The sequence below is a fragment of the Astatotilapia calliptera genome, chromosome 19 (genome assembly GCF_900246225.1).
Source record: "Astatotilapia calliptera chromosome 19, fAstCal1.2, whole genome shotgun sequence".
Lineage (NCBI taxonomy): Eukaryota > Metazoa > Chordata > Actinopteri > Cichliformes > Cichlidae > Astatotilapia > Astatotilapia calliptera.
The window spans coordinates 24,756,968-24,784,143 of record NC_039320.1 but is presented as its reverse complement, the minus strand read 5'-3'; the positions used below and the strand labels follow the sequence as shown (position 1 = coordinate 24,784,143).

Here is a 27,176-nt window from a genome sequence, read left to right as displayed (position 1 = left end):
ACAGGAGAGGGGCAGCATAGTTGAAGGCTCTGCCTCCCATTCTCGTTTTTAAAAACTCAAAGAACCACAAGTAAACCTGCAGTCTGAGAGTGACATGCTCTGTTGGGATAATATGATACTATGAGGTCTTAAAGATATGATGTGGCCTGATCACTGTGAGGAAAATAATTTTAGAGTCAATTCTTGATTTAACAGTGGATTAACCAGAGGCTTTTTAGAGAACATTTAGCTATCAATAACTGTATTACTATCACTACACAACTTGTATATTAATTCCATATATAGATAGAAATTTTTGTCATTTCAAAAAAAATATTATGGTATCTGAACCAGAACCACTTAACAAAAATCTTCAAAAGATAGTCTTCACAAGTCAACACAAAGACAGGGCTATCCAGATGTCTGAGTAAATCTCTTGTATTTCTGTTCTGTTCCATTCTATTCTGTCCTTCTATTTAATAGACTGGAGGACAGACTGCCTGAATAAAACCAAAGGCATGTATTGCTTAACTTTGTCATTTAAGGCTTTTCCTTTTTAATTCCTTACTCGGGGTGATTGCAGGGTAATTGTAGATTTATATCAACATGGCAAGTCAATGCAAATAATAAAACAGTGTCCATTGTTTATGGTTATTTGAAACCTATAGTGTACATACAAAAAGGTTTTGGCACTCACATTACATGTATTCTGTCGCCCTCAACAGGATGCAGTAAGAACTAGATCTAGCTGGGAAAAAACAGAACCAACTTTATCCCTGAAGTCTTTACTACTAGCATATACCTGTTCACACAATAGTCGACACTGAATAAGAAAAATATTCCAAATCAAACAGTGTTAAGGGATCAATACGTGTATGTATTGCAAAGATGCATTGCTGCCGTTAGCTTTAACATAATAATCAAGGCGAAAATTGGTGGTGCAGCCTGCATCACAGTAACGTCATCTCATAGGTCTGCCTCTAAATGAAAGAGGGAAAGGTTAATAGACAAACCATGCGCTGGGTTGCATTGTCTGGAACATTTTCTATAATATTATACTTAAAATTGCATACCGCTGTTCGTCACAGCTCCCGATTCTCCTGCAGAATTACTGACAATGTCATCAGTTATATAAAACATAAAGGGAAGCTGAGAAGTACTATCTTGACCATATGATTGTGACACGTACGTAGCCCATTTCTGACTACTGCCACCAATTAAACGCTAGAGGGCGCTCGCAAACGGTATATTGCACAATCTGCTGTGAGTACTGACGGGCCTCTTGAACAGTCGGCATACAGCAATGAGAGTGTTAAGTTGACCTAAACGCAAAGAAAGATAGACTTTACTTCCAAAATTAAGACGTTTCAGAGCACGAGCAAAGCGTGCCTTTTAAATTTATTCGACACCTGCAGAATTTGTGCAAAATTTGAATATCAAACGCGGGATGTGAAATGCTTTTTCATTGGGTCGCAAGTTACTGCACAACGAAAATGCAGTAAACTCTCGCGTTTGAAGGTTTTATTTTGAAAAACATGACCGGAAGTTTCCTTCTTATTTTGGCTAACTTGAAACGGGTAGCGTTGGGATAGGCCATAACAACCACCCAACAAGGCGTTGTGCTACTAAGGGGAAATACCGAACCGAACCGAGATTTAAAACGGTCTGGGTTTAGTTTTTAGTCGAGGTAGATGCTGAAAAATCACCGGAAAGTCGATGCAAGTGGAAACTATTGCACATTAGAGACCAAAGGTTGACGTCGAGCCGTGCGTAATGAGCAGAGTTGGGAAAAGAAGGTGTTGAGCTGCATTTTTTTTCTCTCTCCCTCTCCCTGCCTGAGACAAGTTGGATCGGAGTGCTGCCTAAACTACGAGGGGAAACGAAGAAAAAATAATGCCTGCGAAGCTCCTCACTTTCTGGTAAATATCTTTTAACGACCGCTTTTCAACAGTTGCATCTCATCTTGCTCAAAGTAAATTTCCGAGGGCTGAAGTCAAAGCGACACCGCAGAGATAGCTTACCCTAGCCTCTTAGGATATGCTACTAATTACAGGGCTGTGGTGAATATGACTCCTCTTGCTGGGCTGTCGCCATACAATTTGGACATTACTTCCCTTTTTTATTTATCAGCCGCGAAAAACAATCCGCTTTAATTTTATTTTTTTTCTCTGCTCTTAAAGGCACTTTTAACCAAAGCTTCCGCTGAGCAGCGGTAGCCCAGAGAGCAACAATAGCTCCGTGATAACGGCAGGCTAACAAAGCCTTTGCAAATAATTAGATTTATTTTCATACGGGCTGGAGAAGACTGCTCTTATTTGTTTTCGTTTTGCGTGTGGCTGGATTGGTAGAAAAGTTCAGGATAAGTGTGATTTTTGTGTCACTTTGGAGAAAAACCTACATGTTGCTGATTATTGCATCTGTGTGACACAGTAGTTGACAGACTGAGCTTTGGGGACAGCTTAAACCGCAATTGTAGCCGCTGTGTAAAGATGAAGACTTATTGCGTGGCTAGGTCTTGTAATAATTTCCACAAGTCATACAATTATTACCATAATAGATTTAGATACCAATGACTTCTTTGAATTGTGTAGGTATCTGACATTAACCCATCCAATAGAAAATTAGTGTTGCTGTAGCGAGATTTTTTCCTAACAACGTATGTGATGTTTGTTGGCATTAGCATCCATGTAAGTGATGAGGAGCCATATGCAGTCTGCGATAATCCCATGGTAATCTCACTGAAATTGCGGGTAGACTCAGCAGTCAGTCCGTTAACTCCATCTTTTTCTAAAATGCAGCCTGTCTGTCTTTGCAGCTCCTCACTTGAATAAAGGTGCCTTCCCCGTGCGTTTTAGTGCTCATGTTTACCATTTCGCTGGGTTAAGTATTTGTGTCAGTGCTTCAGAGCTGTATAATGACATGTAATTATCAGTGTTACAGTGCTCAGAAATCCATGACTGGCATGAAAAGGCAGCGAGCTTGCAAATACTTGCCACTCAGTCAGCCGCACTTTACCCTGAATGCTGTTTACCCTGGCCAGTTGGATGGAGAACCCAACAATGAGCATTGACATCTCACTCAAAATAAGCACCCATTGTGTCCTGAGTTGCCATTCATTCTCTGAAGATCGACAACTGGGTTATGTTTGCGCAGTCATTAAGTGTATGCCTACTTCACATGATGGTTCTGTTCGGTTTTCCATTGCAAGCACACCTACAGGATGACATTCATCTGTCCAGTGTTTGTTGGATAAGTTGCCATCATGTATTCAAATCAAAGGTCTGAAAGAAAACAAATTAACTTTGAGGTAGCTGTGTTTGATATTTGCCATTTTGTTTCATGGCCTCTAGAGCAAAACGTAATCAGCTGACAGCGTACTCAGTGAAATGTCAAATATGCACCATTACGGTTCATATTGTTAGTTGACACAGGCTAATCCTGAGGCTGCTCACCATGAGTCATCATCGTGGGGACTTTTGTTTCCTCTCTCCGTTTCTGTCATTTCACTGTGTTGTCTGTTTTCTAGCTTGTTCTGATTTTTCCTTAGGTTCCCATGGCTCTCCTGCCAGAATCTGTAATCAGCTGAATGGCCTGACACAACATTATGCTGATTTACCTGATTGGCAAAAAACATTGTCGGCATAAGCGGTCTGCTCTGCCTCTGAATTTGCGTTCTCCGGTTATCGTTTCAGACAAAATATGACTATTATTTTAAAAGGGCGGACTTTATTTTGTTTTCCACCAACCTTCGGTGGCTGTTCCAGTCGGGTATCTTGCTGCGAGATGTGTGCAGACACATCAGTGCCATGGAGGTCACTCTGTGTTAGAGAGTTCTGGTTTCTGCTCACTGCTGCATTGCTTTTTTATGACCTTCCAGAGCACCCTTGATTGTATCAAATATCAAAAGAGTCAGACAATTTGTAACTGAAAGCTGTATTTCTGCACAGCTCTGTAAGCAAAAGACGTAATGGGCAACTTACCCCAGAGGTCATTTAACAGGTTTTGTGACAGTAAAACTTCTTTTCATCCCCCAAAGCCGGCATCTTTTGTTTTTCTTGTTGTATGTGAATCAGAAACATAAACTTTGTTTCTTCTGTGATTCCTATTGTGAAATGGATACACACATATGTCAGCATTGGACTAATAAAAATACCTTTTGGAAACATTAAATTGAAGAGCTCTGTGTGTGAGAGCTTTAATGCATGACACTGCTGTGTAATTGCAGACAGGAAAGTGTTTGGGGAGAGTATTTCAGTGTTTCATTCAGGCCTGACTGTGGCACTGGCTCCTTTCCAGAGGATTAGGGCATTTAGCCACTGAACCAAACAAAGACGTCCATCAAAAAGCGGACATAGTTTTATTCACAAGATTCACAGTGGGACTAGTAGAGTACACAGCGCGCAGGTTTCTTCAAGCTGTTTGAGCACAGACGTGTGCGCCTTTTTAGATTAGTAAGCTGTTATAAAATTACCGAAGAGGAATGAAATGGGAAATTCTCAATCATCTTCGATGCTAGCCAAGTAATTCTCCACATCACCTTTAATTTGGCGAAATCTTGTCAAGCCCATTCTAGCTTAATTACCGCTGCCACTTTGACTTCAAACGCCGGTTGCGTGTGTGTTCCAGCAGATGAGTTCAGGTTTATGGAAACGACTTGTGAAAAGGCTGCACTGAAATAATAGAAATGTGCTGCTAAAATTTGGGCTTGCGTACAGGACCGAAGACCTGTGTACCCACCTCTTCCGTTTTCTCTAGCCATGATGAGGATATCCACATAAATGATTAATAAAGAGCCCTGACAGTCATTTGAATAATACATCGCTCCTGTTCGCGTGCCAAGTAATTTTTGTATGTTCAGTGAACGGCTGTTCTTTTGTCTTTTAAGCCCCTTTAACTGGCTGATTGTTAAAATAACATAAAAGTGATCCATGACTGAGGCAAGGTGAGCGGTTTGATAGGGTGCATATGTGTCCATGACAGCGTGTGCGTAGAGGTAGGTGGGGGCAGGGAGTGTCTCTTGTCACCTCTCATTAGGGACGCATAGTCCAGCTCGGCTGGTGTCTGCCTTCCCCCGTCTGTGGCACTGCCCTCCTCTGCTCCCAGCCTGAGCAACAACAGAGCGCCTCAGTGTTTCAATCTAAACTGCAGGAAAGTGTCTTAATGTTTGACATCAGAGAGATTATGGCCAAAATGCTTCTTGCACATTATGAGTCAGGTCTCTGCCCTAAATTATGGTTTTAGAATTCAGCACTGCAGCTAAAGTTAAATTTGGTTCGCTAATTTGAATGAATTAAAGCCGCCTCGCTGGGAAGTTGGTGTGGTGTTCAATGGATGCGTTAGTTGCTTTGTTTTATTCTGCCTCTGCTCTGCTCCTTAGAGAACCCCAACCACCACCACCACCGCTGCCTTTTTGTAAACAAGACAGTATATATCTCAAGGGCTGCTTCCTCTCTCCTACATATTCAAATTCAATTTCTAATTTTGTCCAAATTAATTCCCTGTGAAGATGGGGCTTATTTAAAGCAGTCTAATGAAATAAAGATCAACCAATGTTTTTATTGGAGTGCTCTAGTGTGACTGCCTGGTGACTATTTGTGTGTGGAGTAAGAGGCTGTGGTTTTCCATTGAACCCTTGGGAGGTTGTGGAGTGGTTCTCTACAGGGGCAGACACTATGATTTATTAGTATGGTAGGCAGGAAAACCAGCAGTCTGAGATAAAGCAGATCTCCCATCACACTCCAGTTCTAAGTTTGGTCTAATATACAAAAGAGACTAAATGAGAATATATACGTGACTCTTTTTGTGTTGAGTTATTTAAAGGACCACAATGAGGATTACATTTTCAAATTTCTTAGTAATGTTTATAAAGGGACGCATTCATGCCAAGATGTAAGTGCAGAGGGAAATTGGGAATCTTCTCCTCTTCTTTGGTTGCAAGAAGTAGTTTGCAAAAATCTTTGGATTTGCCTGCATTTCTGAATTGACTACTCATAAACTGCAGTCGAAACTTCATCTAACTTACTGTTATAGATAAACCCAATCTGATTCAACTAATGAAACGCAAAGAGAAAAAAAAGAAAACTATAAGTCACTGCTCCCCTGAGAGCAGTGACTTATAGTTTTCTTCTGTTTTGATTAGTGGTCTTTCTTTTAGTGGACACTATATGACAGAGTTTCCTTTGTTTCTTTTTAATGACCTTTTATGATCCCACCTTGTTTTTTGGTAAAGTCTTTGCTGGATTTCAACCTCCTTGGGAAAACCCCAATAGTCCTAAAGTCTTTCCAACTTTTTGCACCTCTATAATGTTTTTTATAACATCCTGATAAAAGTTATTGCAATTAAAGCTTTGCTCACACCAGCCAAGGGCAGACTTCAACCGCTGTTATACTTCCCATATCCGGCATACACGTCTCCAGACATCTGCACGCTCTCTGGTTTGCTCTTTGGGCTTGTGTGACTTTCTGAAGCTTGGGCAACATTTTAAGAGTAACGAGTGCAAAATCTTAAGAAAAGCTTGACCCCCTCAATCCAGCTCTATAACTGCAGTCTACATGCTTGTCGAAATGAAGCCAGATAGACTCAGTTTGCAATTGTTAGCTTGAGTAGTCGTCAGTACACTCAGTTAATGAGGTGCCCTGTTTTCTTTTAGATCATAGCTGGTGACAGCACGAAAAGAGAAGAGGGAAAACTGCTTGGCCATTGCCATGGCTCACAGCAATAAGTTATGGTAATGACTGTAAAGAGCAACTTAAAGCTGCTCAACTCTGCATCTGCAGCACAGCTTCTGTCTTTGAATTATTAGCTGGTCCCCCAAACATATGAATTAACAACCAACTGAGTGCTCAGATGTCTGTTTGGTAGAGTTTTTGTCACATTGGAGAACTGATTTGCATAAAGTCGGCTGTTAAGGTTTGTGTAATCTAAAACATAAATGTTCTCTTCATTGGTAAAATAGCAGTTAAATACCCATTATCCAATCATATATTATCTTTCTTTTATCATGATAGAAAATTAATGTAGAAAATAATTTAAATGATATGAAAAGCTATTATTTTATAATGTTCTGCTGATCACTTGCTGCGTCCACCAGAATTTGCAGGGGGAATTACTTTTCCTGATCAAATTCTTAAAGACCAAACATATCCACCTGAGTATAACCTCATTAAGACCACACTGATTTGTAGCCATGCGAGCATAATGGCTCTGGGTGCCAAATACACACCAGGACCGGCTGTGTGTGGATGTATATGTGTGTTAATATCTCAGGCCTTAAAACGGGTGTTAATCTCATCTCTGGAGCTGATTTGGCTAAATGTTGGCTACCCATTGGATCAGTTTGGCTACTGGAAAAGTACCCAGGTCATGTATTAGACTTCCTATACTTTAAAGTAATGCAAGGCACAAAGTTCTGGTTTGGTTTGTATTCATTTTCTTGTCGTTTATTTATCAAGAAACCACAGTTTCATGATAAATAAATTCATCAGCTTCCTGGAGAGGAAGGATTGAAAATGAAGCACCCCCCTGTATAAACTGTATTGTAGAATCACTGTCAAGAGACATGTTTATGCTATGTTCTATATTTGTATATTTGTTGCCCACCCCATAACATAATATGTTACAATACTGGATTAAGTCTACAGTCAAACATATCTACACTAAAGAGTTTTCACTGGCTACAGACTGAACTGGAAAAGTACCCAAATCATTTATTAGACTACTTCTAGTTTAAGGTGATAACAGGCAAAAGCAGAGTAACTTGTTCTGGGTTGTACCTCCCTCTGAAAGTCCCCCACCACATCTGGATTACATTGTAGTTGACTGCTTGTCATTTCTTGAGGGGAGGATAGGGAAGTCTCTGTTAACTGGAGTCACTGTTGAAGATTATAGATAGGAGAATGACCATGCAATTTTCACTTTTCACAAAAACTCAATTTTTAGCACTTCAAACCTGTAAAATGGCAAGACAGCTATGATTCATCGGTGCCGTGAAATCAATGTGGCTGAAACGGCGCGATAGATAATATTAAGTGCTCCTCTGTTCACCTTCCTTAACACTGACATTCATTATCTTTCCAAAAAGTCCAATCTCACAATGTTGCAGTCACTCTTAAGCTTAAATATCTCTCCTTCTGTTCTTCCTCCAGCCATGGCAGCTTGGGCCTGGAGCTCTGAGGATGCTTCAGAGGACCCGTGCCTGACCCGCAACTGACGACTGAGAGGAATACGTTGTCTGAGCAGAATGACTCAGCACGAGGGGGGACCCCCAAATAGCAAGTGAAGAGAACCGAGGATGGGTGCCAATGGATCCAGCTACCCGCACTCGTGCTCCCCACGGATAGGGGGAGGTTCACAGGCACAACAGACTTTTATAGGTATTAAGTGCATCACCGGTCAGTTCATGTATATGATTATTATTATTATTTTTACAATATGGCAAAATGTCTTTTGTTAGATGAATTACTGGTGAAAAACCCAATTTCTCTTCATGTCCAAAGTAGAGTCAAGAATCAGATTTGATTAAAAAATATCTCTACAAACATAATGGGATGGTCTGCTATACACATTACATTATATTAACCTGCTTCCATGGCAACTAATGGTGCAATAGGTGAACATTTTTATGCATGAGAGCTCTTAAACAGAGCGTTTGAGTACAACTGAATTCATTAAAAAGCAGTGGATCTACTTTACTGTGCCATATGGACTTAAATTATTGTTTAAGGCTGACGAATAATTGCATTAAGTATTTATTTGTCAGAACTGAAATCTAACTTGTAGACAGGAAGCGAGCCCTGTGACTGACTATAGCCTACTTTCTGGCCTGAATGGGCTGACAGCTGCACTTTGAGTTTTTAATGTGAAGAGGTTTTTTGGGGGGTTTTCTCTCTCTCTCTCTCGCTTTTGGTCTTGTTCCAATTTCACTACTGTCATTGTTGAAGAGCATAGCATATGGCCTTCAGTTAGTACCTGTATCCTCAGAAAACCTGTCTGACATGGAGTGTAGTGGTTTGCTTGTATGTACATATTGTCGACATTTAAGCACTCTTTTTGATTGCTGTTGAAGAAAGTGGCAGAGTCTAGTTTATGGCTCTTAAAGCTTTCCCTGCAGTCCTGAGTGCCAGAGCGTTTGGAAAGCTGCTCCAGAGATTAATTTAAATAAGTCTTTTCTTAAGTTAAAAAAAGTGTTTATTTCAGTTTTAGAATGACTTAAGTCTGGGGTTTATGTGGGTTTCCACTTCAAAGTGAAAGCACTGCAAAGAGCCAAATTATCTCAGTAGCCCCTGAGACCTCTCCCGTTTGCTCTGAGCTCTGTAGCTGCTTGGTTGAGCTGGCCGGGGCCATAGATGATTCACAGTGTTAGAATGATTACTATTTGGGTCACACTGATGGATCCTGAGAGAAAGGCAGGCAGAGAGGATCTCCTTGGCAGAGGTTCCTCTGACGTACAAGTCCTGCCTCTCAAGCAAAAGATAACTGCTATTCAGTGTAATTGATTGGGCATAAATACATGAATGGACCTACGTTGATGGAGGAGTCTAAAGTAGGACGGGATTATAATTGGGTCTGTGATGATCAAGGTTTGGTCTGAAAAAAAAATAGACTTTTTTCCTTCCTTTTTTTTCCAGTTGTTGAACTAGATCCAGATGTTTTGGTAGCTGGGTCAGGCATGAGTGTCCTTAGCTTGATAGAGCAGGGCACAGATATACAACAGTAAACTGGTGCAGGCTGCTTTTGAAACAAGGAAAAAAAAAGAAACAAATACAGCTCTTGCAGCAAAGGAGCTCTTAAATGAACCTCTTTTCAAATTCATTTTATTTCTTGATCCTAAAAAATTGAAAATAAACACCTGAGAAATAACTGTGGCTTGCTTGTGCAAAAGTTGTGGAAGCCCTCCACTTGTAGAATTTGATTGGGGTTTTTAGAAGAATTACCATTAGGACTTTCTCTTTGATTAAATTCTCTGACTCTTCAAACATATCCAGGATTCAGTAACCGTGGGTTCCTCTTAACAAAGACTGAGGATGAGAAAATGAAACCAAGTGTCGCCTACAAGGCAGGGGAAAGCTTTAAAAAGATATCAAAGTGCTTCCAGCTTACAATTTCCAGTGCCCAGAATGGCATTAAAAAATAGCATTTAAAGGGAACTGTGAAAATCAACAAAATATTATTGAGCAAGAAAACTTTCAGGAAAAAAACATGTCTGGTGGGCAAAAAAAGGGAGGGGGGCATATGATGGTAAAAGAAGCTGCAGGAAGGTTGGGCTGACAGAAATGGAAGTGATCCATATACATGGTCTACGCCATGGACGCCTTATCGAGCTCTCACAATCCCATTACATGAACATCACTGAAAATCTGGGTATATTTAACATGCAATTTGTGTAAGACAGTCTTTAAAAAAAAAAAAAGAACTGGAAGTGATCTGCAAGAGTGTCTGAAAATTGCTTAACCAAGAATAGAAAGTCTTTCAGCTGGCAGAAAAAGGTGTTTATCTGCCTAAATTGTGGCTGAATTGCATTGAAACTTCTGTACATACCACCTTTTACTGTTTCGTTTTTACAAACTGTGGACCCATAGTTGCTGTTTGGGGGGGGGCATGAACACATTTGTCACAGGACTGTCAGGTAAACCTAAAACATGTTATGAATGTACACTAAATGTCACAATTCCCAATATGAAAACTAAAAAATGTAAAAAGGGCCGTGTGTGTGTAAGGGAAAGCTTGACCACCCACCATTAATTATTTTTTTGTAATGTAAAACTGTTAATTTCTTTCTATTATAATTAGATGTATTTAAAACACAATAATTTTTAGGCTAACCTTCAGCTGTTTTTATTCCAGGGACCTCATCCTACTCTCAGCAGGGATATGGTTGGGAGTCAAAGCTATACAGCCTGGAACACGGCCATGAGCGGCCGGCAGACAGGAAGAAGAAGAGTCTTGGTCTGGCGACTCTCAAGCGGAGGTTCATCAAAAGGAGGAAGTCTAGCCGCTCAGCGGATCATGCGCGGCAGATGCGTGAGCTTTTGTCAGGGTGGGACGTCCGTGACACAAACGCCCTGGTGGAGGAGTATGAGGGAACGGCAGCCCTCAAGGAGCTGAGCTTCCAGGCCAGCCTCGCACGTCCAGAGGCTCCTAGCTTGCAGCGGGATCTAGCCGCTCTCTACCAGCACAAGTACTGCACAGATGTGGACCTCATCTTTCGGGGTACTTGTTTTCCAGCTCATCGGGCCATCCTGGCTCCCCGTTGCCCCTTTTTTAAGACCTTGCTGTCTTCATCTCCCGGGTACGGAGCAGAGGTTCTAATGGACATTGACACGGCTGGCATTGATGTTCCCATGTTCTCCGCCCTACTTCACTACTTGTACACTGGGGAGTTTGGGGTGGGTGGAGCAGAGGATACGAGGCTTCAGAATGTGGATGTGCTAGTGCAGCTAAGCGAGGAGTTTGGTACACCTAACTCCTTGGAGGCAGACATGAAGGGCTTGTTTGACTACATGTGCTACTATGACGCTCTGCTCAGCTTCTCTTCAGACTCTGAAATGATAGAGAGCTGTAATGAGAGAGGAGCTGTGGCTGCAGCAACATCAGTGAGTCAAGGAGGCAATGGGGCCCCAGGAGCTGCAGGGACCCCAGACGAGGACCTTAGGGCTCACAAAGCTATCCTGTCAGCACGCTCTCCTTTCTTTCGGAACCTTTTGCAGCGACGTATTCGCACAGGCGAGGAAATGACAGAGCGCACACTCCAGACACCCACCCGCATAGTGCTGGATGAGTCCATAATACCACGAAAATATGTGCAGGTTATTCTCCACTGCATGTACACGGATGTCGTCGAGCTCGGGCTGGTGCTGCGTGGCAGCCCCTCAGCAGGCAGCCTCGGTGAGGTGCAAGCCCTAGTGTCAGGGAGCCGTGGGGCCAGCACACGCACTGAAGAGGCCATGGAGCTGTACCATATTGCTCTGTTTTTGGAGTTTAGCATGCTGGCTCAAGGTAAGTCATAGTCACAATATCAACAACATAGGGTGTGATAGCAACCACATTTTTCTGTTTTGACTTATTTTGCTTATTTTCTGTCTTACTGATACTATTAGGATAGTCAATGCTCATAATAAACATGGCCAATGTGGGTTGGTTTATATGTGAATAATCCCTGTGAGCCAACAGCTCCGGCTTCTTATTGCTCTAAATGCTTTGTTTCGTACAGTTTTTTTTGTTTTTGTTTTTTTTTAATTCGTGGCTCTGTGTGACATCAGTGACATATTCCTAATATGGTCATGTTGGGCACACAGCTCTGGCTGTGAGGACAGAAGCCCTTCCCATCTGCCATAAATCTTCCTTCTAAAGGGCAGCCAGCCAGAGGAACGTTGGCTTAAATGGAGAGGGGCTTGTTTCAGATAGTAGCAGAGAGTCTGAACAGCAGCCCAGTATAACATACGGATATATAAATAATCATTATGTCGAACTGTGAATCAATTCTAGCAGAGTACAAGATTAAAATTATGGAGCTGGAAATGAGCAAAAAAAAGTCCCAGATAAACAATCTGCCTCAAAAAATTTTTGTTTAGTTTCATTCCTAAGTAATTTCTTCCTTCCTGTCTGCAGAATACATGAGTCAAAGTGCTGGCAAGGTCTCTACGACAAATTGCTTAAAACCTTAACAGCAACCAACTGTAGTTCAATAGCCTGATCATAAGGTTTAGAGTCAATTTGCCTGTCCAGCCTGTCATAATTGTGTCATTTTCTATTAACTTAATAATATGAGCTAGACTTTTATCATAATAGGATAGAATTTTGTACGTGAGTTGATGCCTTGCAAAACTCAACCCTGCTATAACGTCTCTTTTCATGCATTCATGTCATTTTTTTACCAGACTCAGTGTCTTAATATTCTGCACTTAATATGGCTGCAGATTACTCTAGCTGTGACGGGTGTTAGAAACAGGCTGATATAGGTTATCTCTCCCTCTGGAGGCATACAGCCCCACTCTCTGTTACATGAGGTGCTTCTGTCAACACTTCATTTCTGCTCTATCTTTACTCAGATTACACTCTTTTTTTGACCCTGGTAGCAAAGGTTAAAGCCATACTTTTTACATGAGCCAGTCGCTTCCTCCACTGCACTTCCTCCAAAGTGGCACCTGAGCGTTTTGCAGTTTCCAACACAAATAAACAAAAATCCACTTTAATCGGAATAACCTTTTCAAGTATGCAGTATTTAAAGCAGTCTTTTTCAAATACATGCAAAACTACCGAATTTGGCCCGTGTGAATCCAAAAGTGACAAAACACAATTTCTTACTTTATCGTGTCTTCTCGGCCAATAATGATCTTCATAGTCACAGTATAGGAAATTAGTTTGCCTAATACTGAAATGAAGCTATAAAGACCAGAGAGTTTGACTGCTTTGTGCTTTCTAATGAAATCAAACCAGTATTATTTTAAGACACTCGTTTACAGTTACATCCAGAATATTTAAAATATACTTTGCGATTTGACAGCTTCACCACTGTCGTTTCACAATAAAAGCCTGTGAGTGTTTTCTTTCAATTCTTCACTCCTCTGTAGCTCAAAGGTTATTTTTTTATGGTGAGGCAGCTGCAGATATATAACATAGTCTATATGCTCTGTTGGCACACTGTTTTATAAAGCTGAGATCACTATAGAGTAGCCAGAATTTTTTTTTTTTTCTCTCCAAACTTATGCTGCAGCATTAATACAAATATAGTCCATGTCATAATCTTAATGTGCTAAAGTAGGTGTGGGTCTTTAAGCTGATAAGAGGAAACCACACATTCTGTTTACAGAGGAAGTAATAAAAAAATATACATGTACATCTTTTTTTTTTTTTTTTTAACACACAGCACTTTATTGCAATAAACATGCTGGTATTAAAATCTTTTAAAAGCAGAGGATCAATACTGTGTAGCTGCTGTATTGACTGAAGGCTTGAGAGTCGATTACCTTTTTTAAGACCTGTGTGGTGATTTTAATAGCACTGGACACACAACTGGTTAGACACCAGCTCCCACCCTCAAGCTTTGGGTGTCACTCTCAGGGTCATTCTGGCAGCTTAAGCCAGCAACAAGGAGGCATATGGTGTCATCCCCACACACCATCACCTCGTCTTCCCCCTCCACCCCCCCACCTTCTCAACAAGCCCCTAATCGAGGGGTATTTTTATCCCTCTTTGCTCCCTTTCCGTCTGTTCTGCACAGCTCAAATCATTTCCCGTCAAACCTCAAAGTGGAATGTGGTGAAATAGTTTAGGTTAACCTGATGCTATTTTATCCAAGTCTCTCTTTCTACTCTTTAACTTCCTGTTGTTACACTTTTTGAGATCACTTCATTCCTAGAGATATTTTTGTGCATTTTGGAAAAGTGTGTTTATCTGCCTAATTTGGGTTAATTATGAGACTTGAAATTTGTAAGAAGCCATCCAACTGTTTTGCTGCGACGTCTCTTTAGGAGACAGCAGAGAGGTTTATGTCAGGGGTTTCATATAGAAAGAGCCCCCTCTCATCTGTCACACTGTCATCCCCCTTTACGTGCTCCTTGGCTGCTTCCCTCCGGCTACAAGGAGGTTTGGCCCTTGGAGGTTTTTGTAGAGCTCTCTGTCATTCTTCCTTATTAATTCTCAAGATGGGCTTCCCTTTACGACTACATCTCACTCAAATAGTAACCAGTATTAAAAGCCTTATTAATTTTTCAAGCGCGCTGAAGAGATGATAGCCCTTCAGTGCAGTTTCATTGCTGCCTTCCCTTCTTGCTCTCTGACCGACCAGCGATTTCAGTGCCCTATCTTGTGTTTTGACTGCTTTGACTGAAGCTCCATTTCCTGACTGATTGGCTGAGATGATTTACATCCACATGCTTGTTTACATGCCTTTGAGTGCAGTTGATGTTTTAAGTGGCTTTGGAGACTGTGTGCTCTATAAACACAGAGCTCCAAATCATGACAGCATGACAAAATTCATGCGTACTCCAAAGTTGGTGTAGTGTAGAGCTGACTGTCGCTGTTCCTGCTGTTCTGTTGATATTCTTGTCAGTCGACTAAGCTCCAGTGAATGTGGTGCACCACCCGTGGAGAGGGGGAGGCGGGTTAGTACTAGATATAATGCTGATTCTAATCTCCACCTCATAATAAAAAGTGCTGCGTTTTAAAAGACTGGCTGTCACTGAGAATTCGAATGGGCTAACAGAGAGCAGAGCTGTTTGCTTTCCTGTGCCACTGGTCCCAAGTGGGGAATTGCCTGCTTTTGTGGACGTATGCCTGTGTGTCTGCTTTAAGGGGAGGGTGAAAAATAAATAAATAAATAAAATAAAATTGAACTAGACTGGAGGACTTTCTAGAAGATGAATAGCAAAACGACCAGCAGTGGGCAATGAGGCAGATGCTGGAAATCTTCTCCCGTTTTTCAGTCTGTTTAAAGCAGATAAAAAGGAGAAAAAAAATATGCAGGCCCACATTTCAGCTACATCTGTCTTAATGATGCAGCCTCAGCTGAAAAGACTGCGGGCGTCTGCTTTGTGTTTCTCGAACTTGCATTTACAAGCAAAAACACCCAAAGGGTTCATAGCTGTGCATGTACATTATGGTTGCTTTTCCATTCGAATCAAAAATTTGTACACACAGCTTGCATGGATATGAAGCTGAAGTATCAGTGGGGTCATCGCTCTGAAGTCTGGTGTCCAATTTCCCGGCGTTTATGTTCAAAGTGGTGGTTTGAGGGCGGAAGAGCAGCTTAGATTTTCTAGTTTAAGATTTTCCCAGAGGAGTGCTGCTGCTGCCGCCGCTGCTCCTCCAACGATGAACTGATGGACAGGACCGCCTGGAATGAGGAAGCTGGGAAGCTTTTATTTCCCTTCAGAACAGCTCTGACTGGACATCAGTCAGTCGGCTTTATCTTCATGAATGTCCACTTTGTGTTAATGATCGGAGAAGAACTTTCAATGTGAGCCACTAAGACTCTCTCGTTTGGAACTGTGATAGATGGCTTGACCAAACTGATCATATGTTAATCCAAGTGGACATGGAGGCTTTATTTCTGCATAAATGGATCCGTGTTAGATTAAGTGTTAAGAGTTTGAGTGCCATTGTTGGCTGAATTTGCAAAACTTGGTTCTTTTTTTAAATGACTAGAGCACCAGGCACATAATTCCCTAAGCCTTCTGTGGCTTTTAATGCATTTTTGATTTATGCACACAAGTGGTCTGTGTGTACACCTTTGCAAAGTGTGTGCTTGTGCACCGGCAGCACATTTCCGCAAGCTGCTGTGTTTACTTATCACGGTTAAGAGAAGGCAGCTTGAGACTGAAACACATCAAGGTATCAAAGGCATTTCTGTGGGTTGGTGTGTTAGAGTAAAGCCGCTGCCTGCTGTTCTGGTATGTGCTCTGATTTAGGAAACGCAGCATGGAGGATGTGGGGGCTACTAGAGGGAGACTCCCTGGGTCAGTGAATATGAGTCAAAACTACTGATGGTTTGGCAGAGGCTGCAGCGTTACTTGCCGTACTGTAATAATTGTTTAGTTAAATCATTAAAATACATTTTCAAACAGGCTTTTTTGTTGTTGTAGTGTTTCTTTTTTAAGGTTAAGTGACATCTTTCTGACTTCAATATATGCACTTCTTTTCAGAATATGATACATTTCTGCTTGTCTGTCTCGTTGCCTCTCCCAGGCTGTGAAGACATTATTGTGGAGAGTTTGTCTCTGGACTCTCTTGTCCCCATTCTCAAGTGGAGCTCCCAACCATACGGCTCCAAGTGGGTCCATAGGCAGGCCATGCACTTCCTCTGTGAGGAGTTCAGTCAAGTTGTCACTTCGGATGTTCTCTACGAACTTGGCAAAGAACACCTTCTCAGTGCAATTCAGTCTGACTACCTACAGGTAAGGAAACGTCTCTCAACTTATAGCACCTCACAGTGTTTGGGAATCTGTGATAGTTGCATGAAAATATTGTATACAAACACACAGTCCCTGCCCCAGTCACACACTGTCCACATGTGCTGACGCTGTTCACGTGCACACGCTGAGTCTCCAGAATTTCCAGAGTTGAAAAACAGTTCCCTAGAGAGAAATTCTTTCAAACCCAGAACCTAATCAAAGCTGAGCTGTCATCTGCACTGCCAAGCAACTTGGGCTTTACACCAGATGGTTGAGGTGAAGTGTTGTAATCCAACTACCCAAACAAACCAGACCCAAGCTTTGATGGGACATTGCCTGAACATATTGCATTTTCACTTTATCCTCGTGTCATACCTTCCCTGTTCTGTTCCCAACAATATCTAACCTTGTCCTAATAATATTTTTGTCTTTTGCTTTTTCTCTGTCCTATATCTCTCTTTCTCTGTCAGGCGAGTGAACAGGACATTCTTAAGTATGTTGTTAAGTGGGGCGAGCAGCAGCTTATTAAGAGGATGGCAGACAGGGGTAAGATAATACACTCTATAATTACCCTCTGAGCAGCCCCCCTAATTGCTCTGAGGAAATTACCACCTACTAGAGCCTCGTGAATATACTTAAAAGCAAAAAAGAGCCAAACTTTACCCCATAAATTCAACAGGAAGTGGTTCGATCTGATTTGTCATGTCATTGTTGCTATTGTGATAATTAATGCTCTTCTGAGGGGTACATGATCAAGGTTATTGGTATTCATATTATAAGGGAGAGCAGCCTGATTCCTCAAGATCCCTATAATTTGTCAAAACGATCTTGTGCGAAAGGTTTGAAATGCAGCCAGAAGGTTGATGTAAAAGCACTAAAAGTGTTATCATACTTAAAGTGGTGATCAGATATTTACATCCACTCATCAGAAGAGTTCTTTAAACTGTTCTTTTTCCAGGGTGGAATGATTGCATAGCATACATCTTTAATGACTTAAAAAACAAGAATTTAGGGTAAAAATATGAATTTATTTTGGATTGGAAATATACCTACTAATCTTTTACTAAACGGTGCTTAAAGTTCTACAGTAGCCTTAACGTTGACAAGGCCAAGCCCTATTAACCTCTCATTATGATTATGATAATGAGAAGTTGATAATTGACTACAGCTGGTAGTTTCTCTTTGCACCATAAAAAGGATTTTTGTTGAGCACTTATTGGAATCACCAGTAGTTGGAACAATGAACAATGGGAAAGTTCAAGGAATTCAGTGAAGATCTAAAAAGGAGAGTCACAGAGTTACACAAGTTGGGAAGGTCTCTTGGAGCCATTTTTTAAACGACTGCAGATTCCAGGATAACCAGTTCAAACAATTGTACTCAAGTAAAAATTATTTAGATGTGTCAGCACTTTCCTAATGTCTGGAAGAAGAAAAAGAGATGAGACGAAACTCGTTACTACCAAGGCTCGAGCCTGCCGTGAACTGGACACTGCTGCAACACCAGCGTCACTGTCGACAAGGTAGCGTTTTGCATCTTAGAGGGTGCCAACCAAAAAAGAAGCTTCAAAACTCGACTGTAATTTGTAGCTGCCCACAAGCCAAATGAATTTCTGGAGGAAAGCTTTATGGTCACATAAGACAAAGCTGTTTAGAAAAGTAAAACTGGTCGATTTCCAGACAGAATGAAAATAGCAAAAGTTATACCTCTATACAAATCTGGAAACAAACACCATTTCACAAACTACAGGCCTGTCTCTTTACTACCCCAATTCTCAAAAGTTCTTGAAAAACTGTTTAAAAACAGACTGGAAAAATTTATAGATAAACATAAACTACTCACTGAGAGTCAGTACGGATTCAGATCAAGCAGATCAACATCATCGGCACTATTAGATTCAATAGAATACATCACAAATTCCATAGACAAAAAGCAATATGTGGCTGGGTTATTCATAGACTTGACAAAGGCATTTGACACTATAGATCATGATATATTAATAAGAAAACTGGAACGTTATGGTGTCAGAGGGGTAGTTTTAGATTGGGTCCGGAGTTATTTAAGTGACAGAAAGCAGTTTGTGAAAATAAATGGTGGTTGCTCCTTATGTATGGACATTGCTTGTGGTGTACCCCAAGGGTCAGTTTTGGGTCCAAAATTCTTCAACTTGTACATTAACGACATCTGTAAAGTGTCCAAAGTATTAAAAATGGTTCTCTTTGCTGACGATACAAACATTTTTTGCTCTGGTGATGATCTGCAGAATTTATTGGAGGATATGACTAATGAAATAAGTAAAGTGAAGTTCTGGCTTGATAAAAACAAATTATCATTAAATTTGAATAAATCTAAACTGATGTTATTTGGAAATAGTAGTTTAAATACAAATGCAAAGATTCAAATAAATGGTGTTGATATTGAAAGAGTCAGTGAAAATAAATTTCTGGGGGTAATAACAGATGAAAAACTTAACTGGAGAGCTCACGTAAGATATATTCATTCCAAAGTATCACGAAGCATTGCAGTACTAAACAAGGCAAAACAGGTATTCGACAGAACATCACTTCATATTCTCTACTGTTCACTGGTTTCACCATACTTAAGCTATTGTGCAGAGGTCTGGGGCAATAACTATAAAACCACATTACATTCACTTTTTACTCTTCAAAAGAAAGCAATTCGAATCATCCACAATGCAGGTTATAGGGAACATACAAACTCACTATTTTTGCAGTCTGAAATATTGAAAATTGACGATATAGTGAAATTCCAAACAGCACAAATTCTATTCAAAGCAAAAAATAAAGAACTGCCAGGTAATATTCAGAGTATGTTTTTTTTGAAAGAAGGAAGTTATAATTTAAGGGGTTTTTGTAACTTCAAAACAATGAAGGTACGTACTACAAGAAAAGGCTTTTGTGTTTCTGTTCAAGGAGTGAAACTATGGAACAAACTGAATATGGAATTAAAGCAATGTCCAAACATAAAACTGTTCAAAAAGAGTTATAAAAATATGATCTTCTCGATCTATAAAGAAAAGGAAAATATTTAAATTAAGTGAATGTCTCTATTTAAAAAATAAAAAATCATGATGTGATATTATAGGATATAGTATATCAGAAATCTGTTCACTATTTTTATTACAAATTATATCAGTAAGGAAGCTGACTAAATATTCACTGATAATTTATGGGACAGGGGTGGGATTAAATAAGTGTATACTTCTTCCCACTCCCTTTCAACATGTAAATTAATCAGAATGTTTTTTTGTATGTAATTTGTATAGTATTTTTTTTCTCTCTTATTTCTTTCTAAATGTACTTGTATATTGTTCACATGTTGAAATAAATTACCAATCAATCAATCAAATGTGATGCTTTCAAGTCTAAAAGCACCACACCAGCTTTCAAGTATGTTGTCAGTAGCATCATTCTGTTAGGCTGTCTTGCTGCCAGTGCTACTGATACATTGAAAAATTTGGAGGACTACCTCCACATTCTTCAACTTCATCTCAAAGACTGTTGAAATTTGGAGACATTTGTGTTCCAACAGGACTGTGATCCCAAACACACATCAAAACATTTTTTGGATAAAGCAGGATAACGCTAAGCTTTTGGAATTGCCTACTAAAGTCCCAACCTCAACCCTATTTAAAATTTGTGCATTTTGCTTAAAAGCTAGGTCCATGTCAGGAAACCAAACAATTTAAACGGATTCAATCAATTCTGCCAATAAGAGGGGTAAAATATCCAGACAGGATTATACCATAAACTTGTTGATGGCTACAAAAAGCATCTGCTCGAGGTGCAACGTGCAAATTAATATTTAACTAAATATTAATGGGGTTGTATGTATTTATTTAAGCCTTTGCTATTTGTCTCTGTAGATTAGAGAGAACCCAAGATAAATTCAAATTTGTGCACCTAAGGCTTGTTTTTTAAAGTCTTTAAAGAGGTTTACTGTAGAGTCATTCCCTGGAAGAAGACAGTTTAAAGAAATCATATAAAACCCAAAATTACCACGATGTGTGTATGTAAACTCTGACTATAAATGTTGACGCACAAAAAGCGTCAACATCATTATAATATCTGACCGTGGTCGTTCCTGTTTACCCAGAACCCAACCTATTGAGTGGCACAGCCCACAGCGTAAACAAGAGGGGAGTGAAAAGGAGAGACTTGGATGTGGAGGAGCTGAAGGAGATCCTGTCTCCGCTCCTGCCCTTCATCCGAACAGAGCACATCTTACCTCCCAACAGTGACGTCCTCGCCGACGCAGTCAGTGTTACTTATCTATCTTTTCTCAGCTGCTGTGCTTTTATGACTGGTGTTTCTGAGTTATTGTGACCTTCATAGATTGAGCATTGATCCACATTCTTCACTATTCACAGCTCAAAAGGGGTTTGATAAGCACCCCTCCTTCAGACATGCTACCCACAGCTGAGGGGGGTAAAGCCAATGCCTGGTTGCGTCAGAAAAATGCAGGCATCTATGTGCGTCCACGCCTTTTCTCTCCTTACGTGGAGGAGGCTAAGGTAAGGTTCATTTATTTATGATTAATGGGGGTTATAGACAGGGCAGAAACCGGGGGAATATTTGTGTCCCATATAGCTATCGCCAAAGTGAGCAGAGTTTCTGTAAAGGGTGCGGGCTAATGTAAAATTTGTCGACCTGTTTATAGCTCAGACGTGCTAAAACTACCCATGCCAAGTTGTTGTTATGCATACAAATCATTTAGTATTCAGTGGTGGCCTCTATCAGTCTGACCGAAATTTGCTTTATGTCCGTTTGCAAACTTTCCTAATAACTTATAGGCCTTCCCGAGGCCATGAATATTTATGACATATCCATAGACCAGTGTGTCATTATTAGATGAAGTGTCAGTCAAGTGGAACTAATTTGCAAAATGTTCCCCATGTCCTTGAGTTGCACATAGGACTTATGTTTTTTTTTTTATGTGTCCTCAGTCTGTTCTTGATGAAATGATGGTCGAGCAGACAGACCTAGTGCGTTTGCGACTAGTGCGCATGTCCAACGTCCCGGACACACTCTACATGGTCAACAACGCTGTGCCTCAGTGTTGTCACATGATTAACCACCAGCAAATGGCAAGCAACTCAACCACAGCTCCATCAGTCGTGGCAAATGAAATTCCAGGTAGGAGCAGTGTCGCAGATGCTACACAGTTATGGTTGACTTAAGTCAGGGGTGTCCAAACCTTTCTTCTTCTTTTTTTTTTTTTTTTTTTTTATTTTTTTTTATAAAAGTGCCATATTTATTCATGGTATATCATTGAGGGGCCAACAAGCTTTCTCATCTTGTTTTTAAAGCATAGACATTATGAATTTTTAACACTTTATTTTCAATAACACAAGAATTATGGTGATCAAGTGTTTGAACCTTAACAAAATAAATCTGCTTTCATTCACATATCGAGAATAAAATAACATAAGGATCTGCTGAAGCTGCTGAATATCAGCATCTCAGGTTCATTTTAAACATGACTTACTGGTGCTGCTACCATGAGGTGAAAAGAGAAATGACACTTTATTAATTCTGTTTGTGGTGGCGGGCCATGAATAATACATTTTATAGGGTAGGAGCAAGGGACCATATAAAATCTGACCTAGGGCCGTGATTGGCCCCCGGGCTGGATTATGCACATGCTTGACTTAAGTGTTATGAGAAACTGCTGACTAACAGAGAAATTGCTCAAGTATCTGTAAACATAATGCCGTTCAGTGGATTCTCTGAGCACCCTGATTAAATTACAACGTTAAGACTCAAACTATGAAGACTTTAACTGACTCACGTCATTTTACTCTGATGTCTGACTTTGTATTCTTTTTCACTTTTCAGTGCCTCAGTTATCTGTGGTAAAGGAGATGATTCGGAGGCTGCATGAGCTAAGACACACAGAGCAGGTTCAGAGAGCGTATGCCCTCAACTGTGGCGAGGGAGCCACCGTCAGCTATGAGCTGCAGCTGCGGGTGCTGAGGGAGTTTGGTCTGGCAGACGGAGCCACTGAGCTACTGCAGGTAGGCAGAAAGCAGAGCGTGTTCCCAGGGTTAGGGAGGAGGAGATCTCTGGAGGATGAGATTTATGATTTTTATTTTTTACCTGCAGAATCCATACAAGTTCTTCCCAGATGAAAGGTTTGGAGATGAGAGTCCAATACTGGCCCTGCGCCAGGTGGGTCGTTGTCGGGTAAACAGCAGTCCAGCCATGGATAGCATGTTCACAGAGCTGGAAGGAGTAGCAGGCTTCCACCCTCCCTTACCTCCTCCACCTCCCCCATACCACCCCCCTGCCACACCTAGTCACGCACAGCTCAAGGGTGCGTGGCGACCTCGCGTGCCCTTGCCAACCCCCACCCGTTCCTTCTCCTACCCCTGCAACCGCACCCTGATCCAGCGCCATGCAGCCACCAAGCATGGCAGCTCAGACTACTCCTCTGTGCCCAGGCCTCAGCCCCCTGACTGCACCAACCCACAGGCTATGGGCCGAGCTTTGCTTTCAGACCAGCAAGTGGTGAGTGTGTATATGTGCGTGCATGTCCTTGTGCCACATGCTTTTTATTTGTATTTATTTATTTATTTTTGTTGAGTCAAATGTTCCTAGCGGCTTGTGCTTTGGGATATGAATATCTTGATTGTCAGGTTCTGTCATAAATGTTTATCTGTTTTCCAATGCAGATGAGCATGGAGCCGGTTATGAGGGAGTTCATGCCTGACATTGCGCTAGGTGTTTCGGTCATGACTCTGAGGGAGCAGCACATGGCAGAAATGGAGAGGGAAGGCCCTCAGAGCCACCACCTGCCTCATGGGCCCTGCCCTTCTTCCCGCCTCAGCCATGGCTATGGACCTGGACATGGCCACTCCTGCAAGAGACACGCTCCTGAGCCCAAACTGGAAGCTCAAGCTGAGTTCCCTGACCTGTATGACTTTTCCTGCCGACCTGCAACCCCAACCTCCACACACCCACTGCCCTCCTTTGCTGGACCAGACCTCTACAGCCACAGCTGCACCGCCTCCAGCTCCTATCCTCCTCCTTATGTTTCTGACTCTCAGTCCCAGGGCCATACACAGGGTCGGACTGCCTCAGACCCACTACGACTGGATGTCCTCAGTATAACCTCTCAGAGGCATGATGGTCTCCTTGCTAGCCCCTCTGGAGCCCAACCTAGGATGGGACATATTTCAAAGGGGCGATCAAATGAGACAGACCTGACTCATGGCTTAGGCCATTTACGGTCCCCCAGTGGGAATATGGACAACTATGAGGAGAGACACCCAGGACCCAGAGAGACCCCAGAAGAGATGGGTCTAGCTGGAGAATCATCAGGCCCAGGGCCACTCCAGCAGCCTCACAGAAACAGTGTCAGTGAAGAGATTGTCAGAGACCGCAGGTCACCTAGCAAACCTGACTACCCCTATAAGAAATCTGCACTTTAACCCCAGTTTAAAGACCAGGGGTTGGGTTAAGAAAAGGGAAAAAGAGATGAGTGGCTGTCCATCATAATGAATAGCAAAGCACTAAATGTTTGCGCGCGTGTGTGTGTGTGTGTGTGTGTGTGTGTGTGTGTCTGTGAGAGAGAGAGAGTTTGAGAGAAGCAGGGAAAAGGGGTGGTCGATGGTTGCTATTTATAGAATCTGTCCTTTTGTCCTACCTCTATCACACTGTGCTATCCATCACGCAGTCAGCATGGTAAGAGCTGTAGGTTAGCTGTCAATGCAAGTCTGCCTAGTCCCGCAGGTTTAGAGGATTTCTTAGGCTCTCCGTGGACAGATTGGTCTCTTGCATTTCTTAAGAAAGAGGTTAGCTCTATGCTGCATGAATTCTGCGTGAGGAAGTCGCAACACTAGATGAAGCTCAGTTATAAAATGATGGTTGAAAACAGATTACATTGGTTGGCTCTTTTGTCTCTTGCACAGAATGGGAAGATCACAGGATAAAGATCTCAGTTTACATAAATGAACAATGGCACACAGTCTGGGAATAGAGTATTGTGATAAAATCATATGTAAATATGTCTGTCAGTGTTCTTTCCCCTCCCAGAACTGGTATTTCCATTTCTTCTTTTAGCATGGCTATAACTCACCTGACTATTCTTCTCCTCCTGCTCTGGTTCTGCACTAATGTTGAGTTTAACAAAAAAAAAAAAAAGGCCAAGGTTTGGTCACACAAAGCAGGAATTGGATCCGACTGGAAGTAGGCCATCAGAGCTTGTCAGTCTCAAGTAACCGCGTCTGATTGTGTCAGACGTAACCTATCGCAGCCTCACTGTCTGGCTTAAAGGCAGAAGTTTGGTGTTTTCACACGGGGCCGGAGGATCATGGGCAGGTTCATTACTGAGATATAGTGGAAAATATCAGGTTGCCATGACATAAGCCGTGTTCGCACATGCAGCGCTGAATTTATCTAGACATCACGCAACAGAGGTGCAAGTCAACGCAAAAGCCTGACTCAGTCTTATTGGGTATTAGACAGTCTGTATGATGTCAGATCCAGGCAGCTTCGCTGCCTAAACCACAAAGTATTTCAGAAGCAGACTGCTTCCTGCTGTGTGCTACATGTGAGAGAGGACATTTGTGGATGACCTTATTCTACTGAAAATGTCTGTACAGCGATCAGATCAAGCGCTGGGGATTTGTTGGATCTGCAGCTAGGCCAGGTGTGTGTTTGTGTGTGTGAGAGAGCGTGTCTTTGTGCAAGGATAACTTTGATACACCTAGGTGTTAACACAATCTCAGTACTGTACACTCCCATGTTTGGTCGGGTCTTTTTGTACATATCAAGGTCTGAAATGATTAAGCAGTGTTTGGCAGAGAGTGGTCGTCAGCGTGTTAGTTTCCTCCCATTTCAAAGTAAGTAATCAAATCTAAAGCCTTAACTAGCGCTTGGAATATTCACTTTTAGCTATCTTTATTCAATCAAGTATGATGTCTCTATAATGCCACCCCCGTTAACTGCTTATTTGACTGTTGTCCACATTAAAGATACACAGACACTGCAGCTTTTCTGGATAGCGGAGGTGGGCTCAACCATGCCCAAATGTTTAAACCATGTCTCCATCTCGCCAGCTCGTCGGAGATTGTGGATGTGCAGAGCCAGTGTTGATGCTTTTAAATATACTGTTAATGGGCCGCAGCAGCTGTAGCTCCACAACCCTGCAAGTACACAAATTAAAAACCTGTAACAGCCGACAGCTGGCATTCGACCTCACATACGAGTATCATTGCACTGTAGGAGCCGTCTGTTTATTAGCTGAAGGGAAAAAGGAACAAATGAATCTCGAACAAAAGGAATCTTATATTGAAGAAAAGTTGGCGATTGCTGGCTCATATCTCCAATGAAAATTGTATATAATGAATTGAGTTCCACATGATGAATTTTTAATGGTTTCTATCACATTTTAGTGGTCGTTGAAGGTCTGTGTTTTTACTGTAGTGGACAACACTGTGTACTTTGTCTCTGTCATGAAAACTCACTAAGAATGTGTGGTATAAACAGAAAGATTGTGTCTCAGAAACTATTTTTGTTCTTAAATGTTATGCATCTAGGGCAGTTTGTTTGATATAGTAGGTGCTGTGGATTGCCATGTTTGTAGAACACTTTTCACCCCTTTTTCCTTTTACTTTAAAAGTAACAGGAATATGTTGAGGATCTGAAGATATTAGCTCTATGCTTAGCAGTGATAGAGTTGCCAAGCAGAAAAATCATTTTTCCATCTTGGTTGCTTCATGGGGAAAAAATGCAAAACTCCAGATTCCTCCCCGTGTTCGTGTTGGGTGGTTGTTTTATTTTCCAGGACAATGTTCCATTGAGTAAAAGTCCTTGTTTTGCTCTTTTGCTGTAGAGAAGTCAGTGCCTTCCCCTGCCTGCGGCTGGGCTTTTATTGGAGAAGTGACTTTGATGTCTATGCAAGCTCTTTTCTACCAGCTTACCAGCCTGCATCAAATAATTCTTTGAAATCTCATGTAGCTTGTTTTGTGTACATAGTGTTATTTAGCACCTTTTGAAATTGAACCATCTGAAATGTGTGATTGCTTGTGTTGATTTGTAACAGGTACACTGTGCCTGTATGGTATCATAGAAACCATGTTTGTAGACTGATATTAAGTTGCATTTAGTTTCACGGAATCTATTTTTCTACTGTCGCCTCAAAACGGTGCATAACAGTGGTCAACTTGGGCATCCTCAAAATAAACTGGTTTGATATTATGGAATTAATGTGATCTCACATGGGTTGTTTGTTCACTTGAAATGTCAAGTACATTTTGCTTGTATATGATCATATATTCAGATTC

The 27,176-nt window shown here is 41.3% G+C and overlaps 1 protein-coding gene across 2 annotated transcripts; it reads left to right on the top strand.

Annotated features, from left to right (window-relative positions):
- The first annotated feature begins 1,258 nt into the window (after positions 1-1,258).
- btbd7 (BTB (POZ) domain containing 7) lies at positions 1,259-27,099 on the top strand. Of its 2 annotated transcripts, none has more exons than XM_026151719.1 (11): positions 1,259-1,898; positions 8,125-8,352; positions 10,823-11,974; positions 16,664-16,872; positions 17,340-17,415; positions 20,984-21,144; positions 21,258-21,401; positions 21,834-22,023; positions 22,726-22,904; positions 22,993-23,397; positions 23,562-27,099. In XM_026151719.1, the coding sequence occupies exons 2-11, from the start codon at positions 8,271-8,273 to the stop codon at positions 24,318-24,320; spliced, it is 3,357 nt and encodes a 1,118-aa protein (XP_026007504.1). In that variant the 5' UTR covers positions 1,259-1,898; positions 8,125-8,270; the 3' UTR covers positions 24,321-27,099. The 2 variants fall into 2 exon arrangements, with proteins under 2 accessions (XP_026007504.1, XP_026007503.1); XM_026151718.1 differs by having other exon boundaries at positions 8,125-8,370.
- The last annotated feature ends 77 nt before the right edge of the window (positions 27,100-27,176 follow it).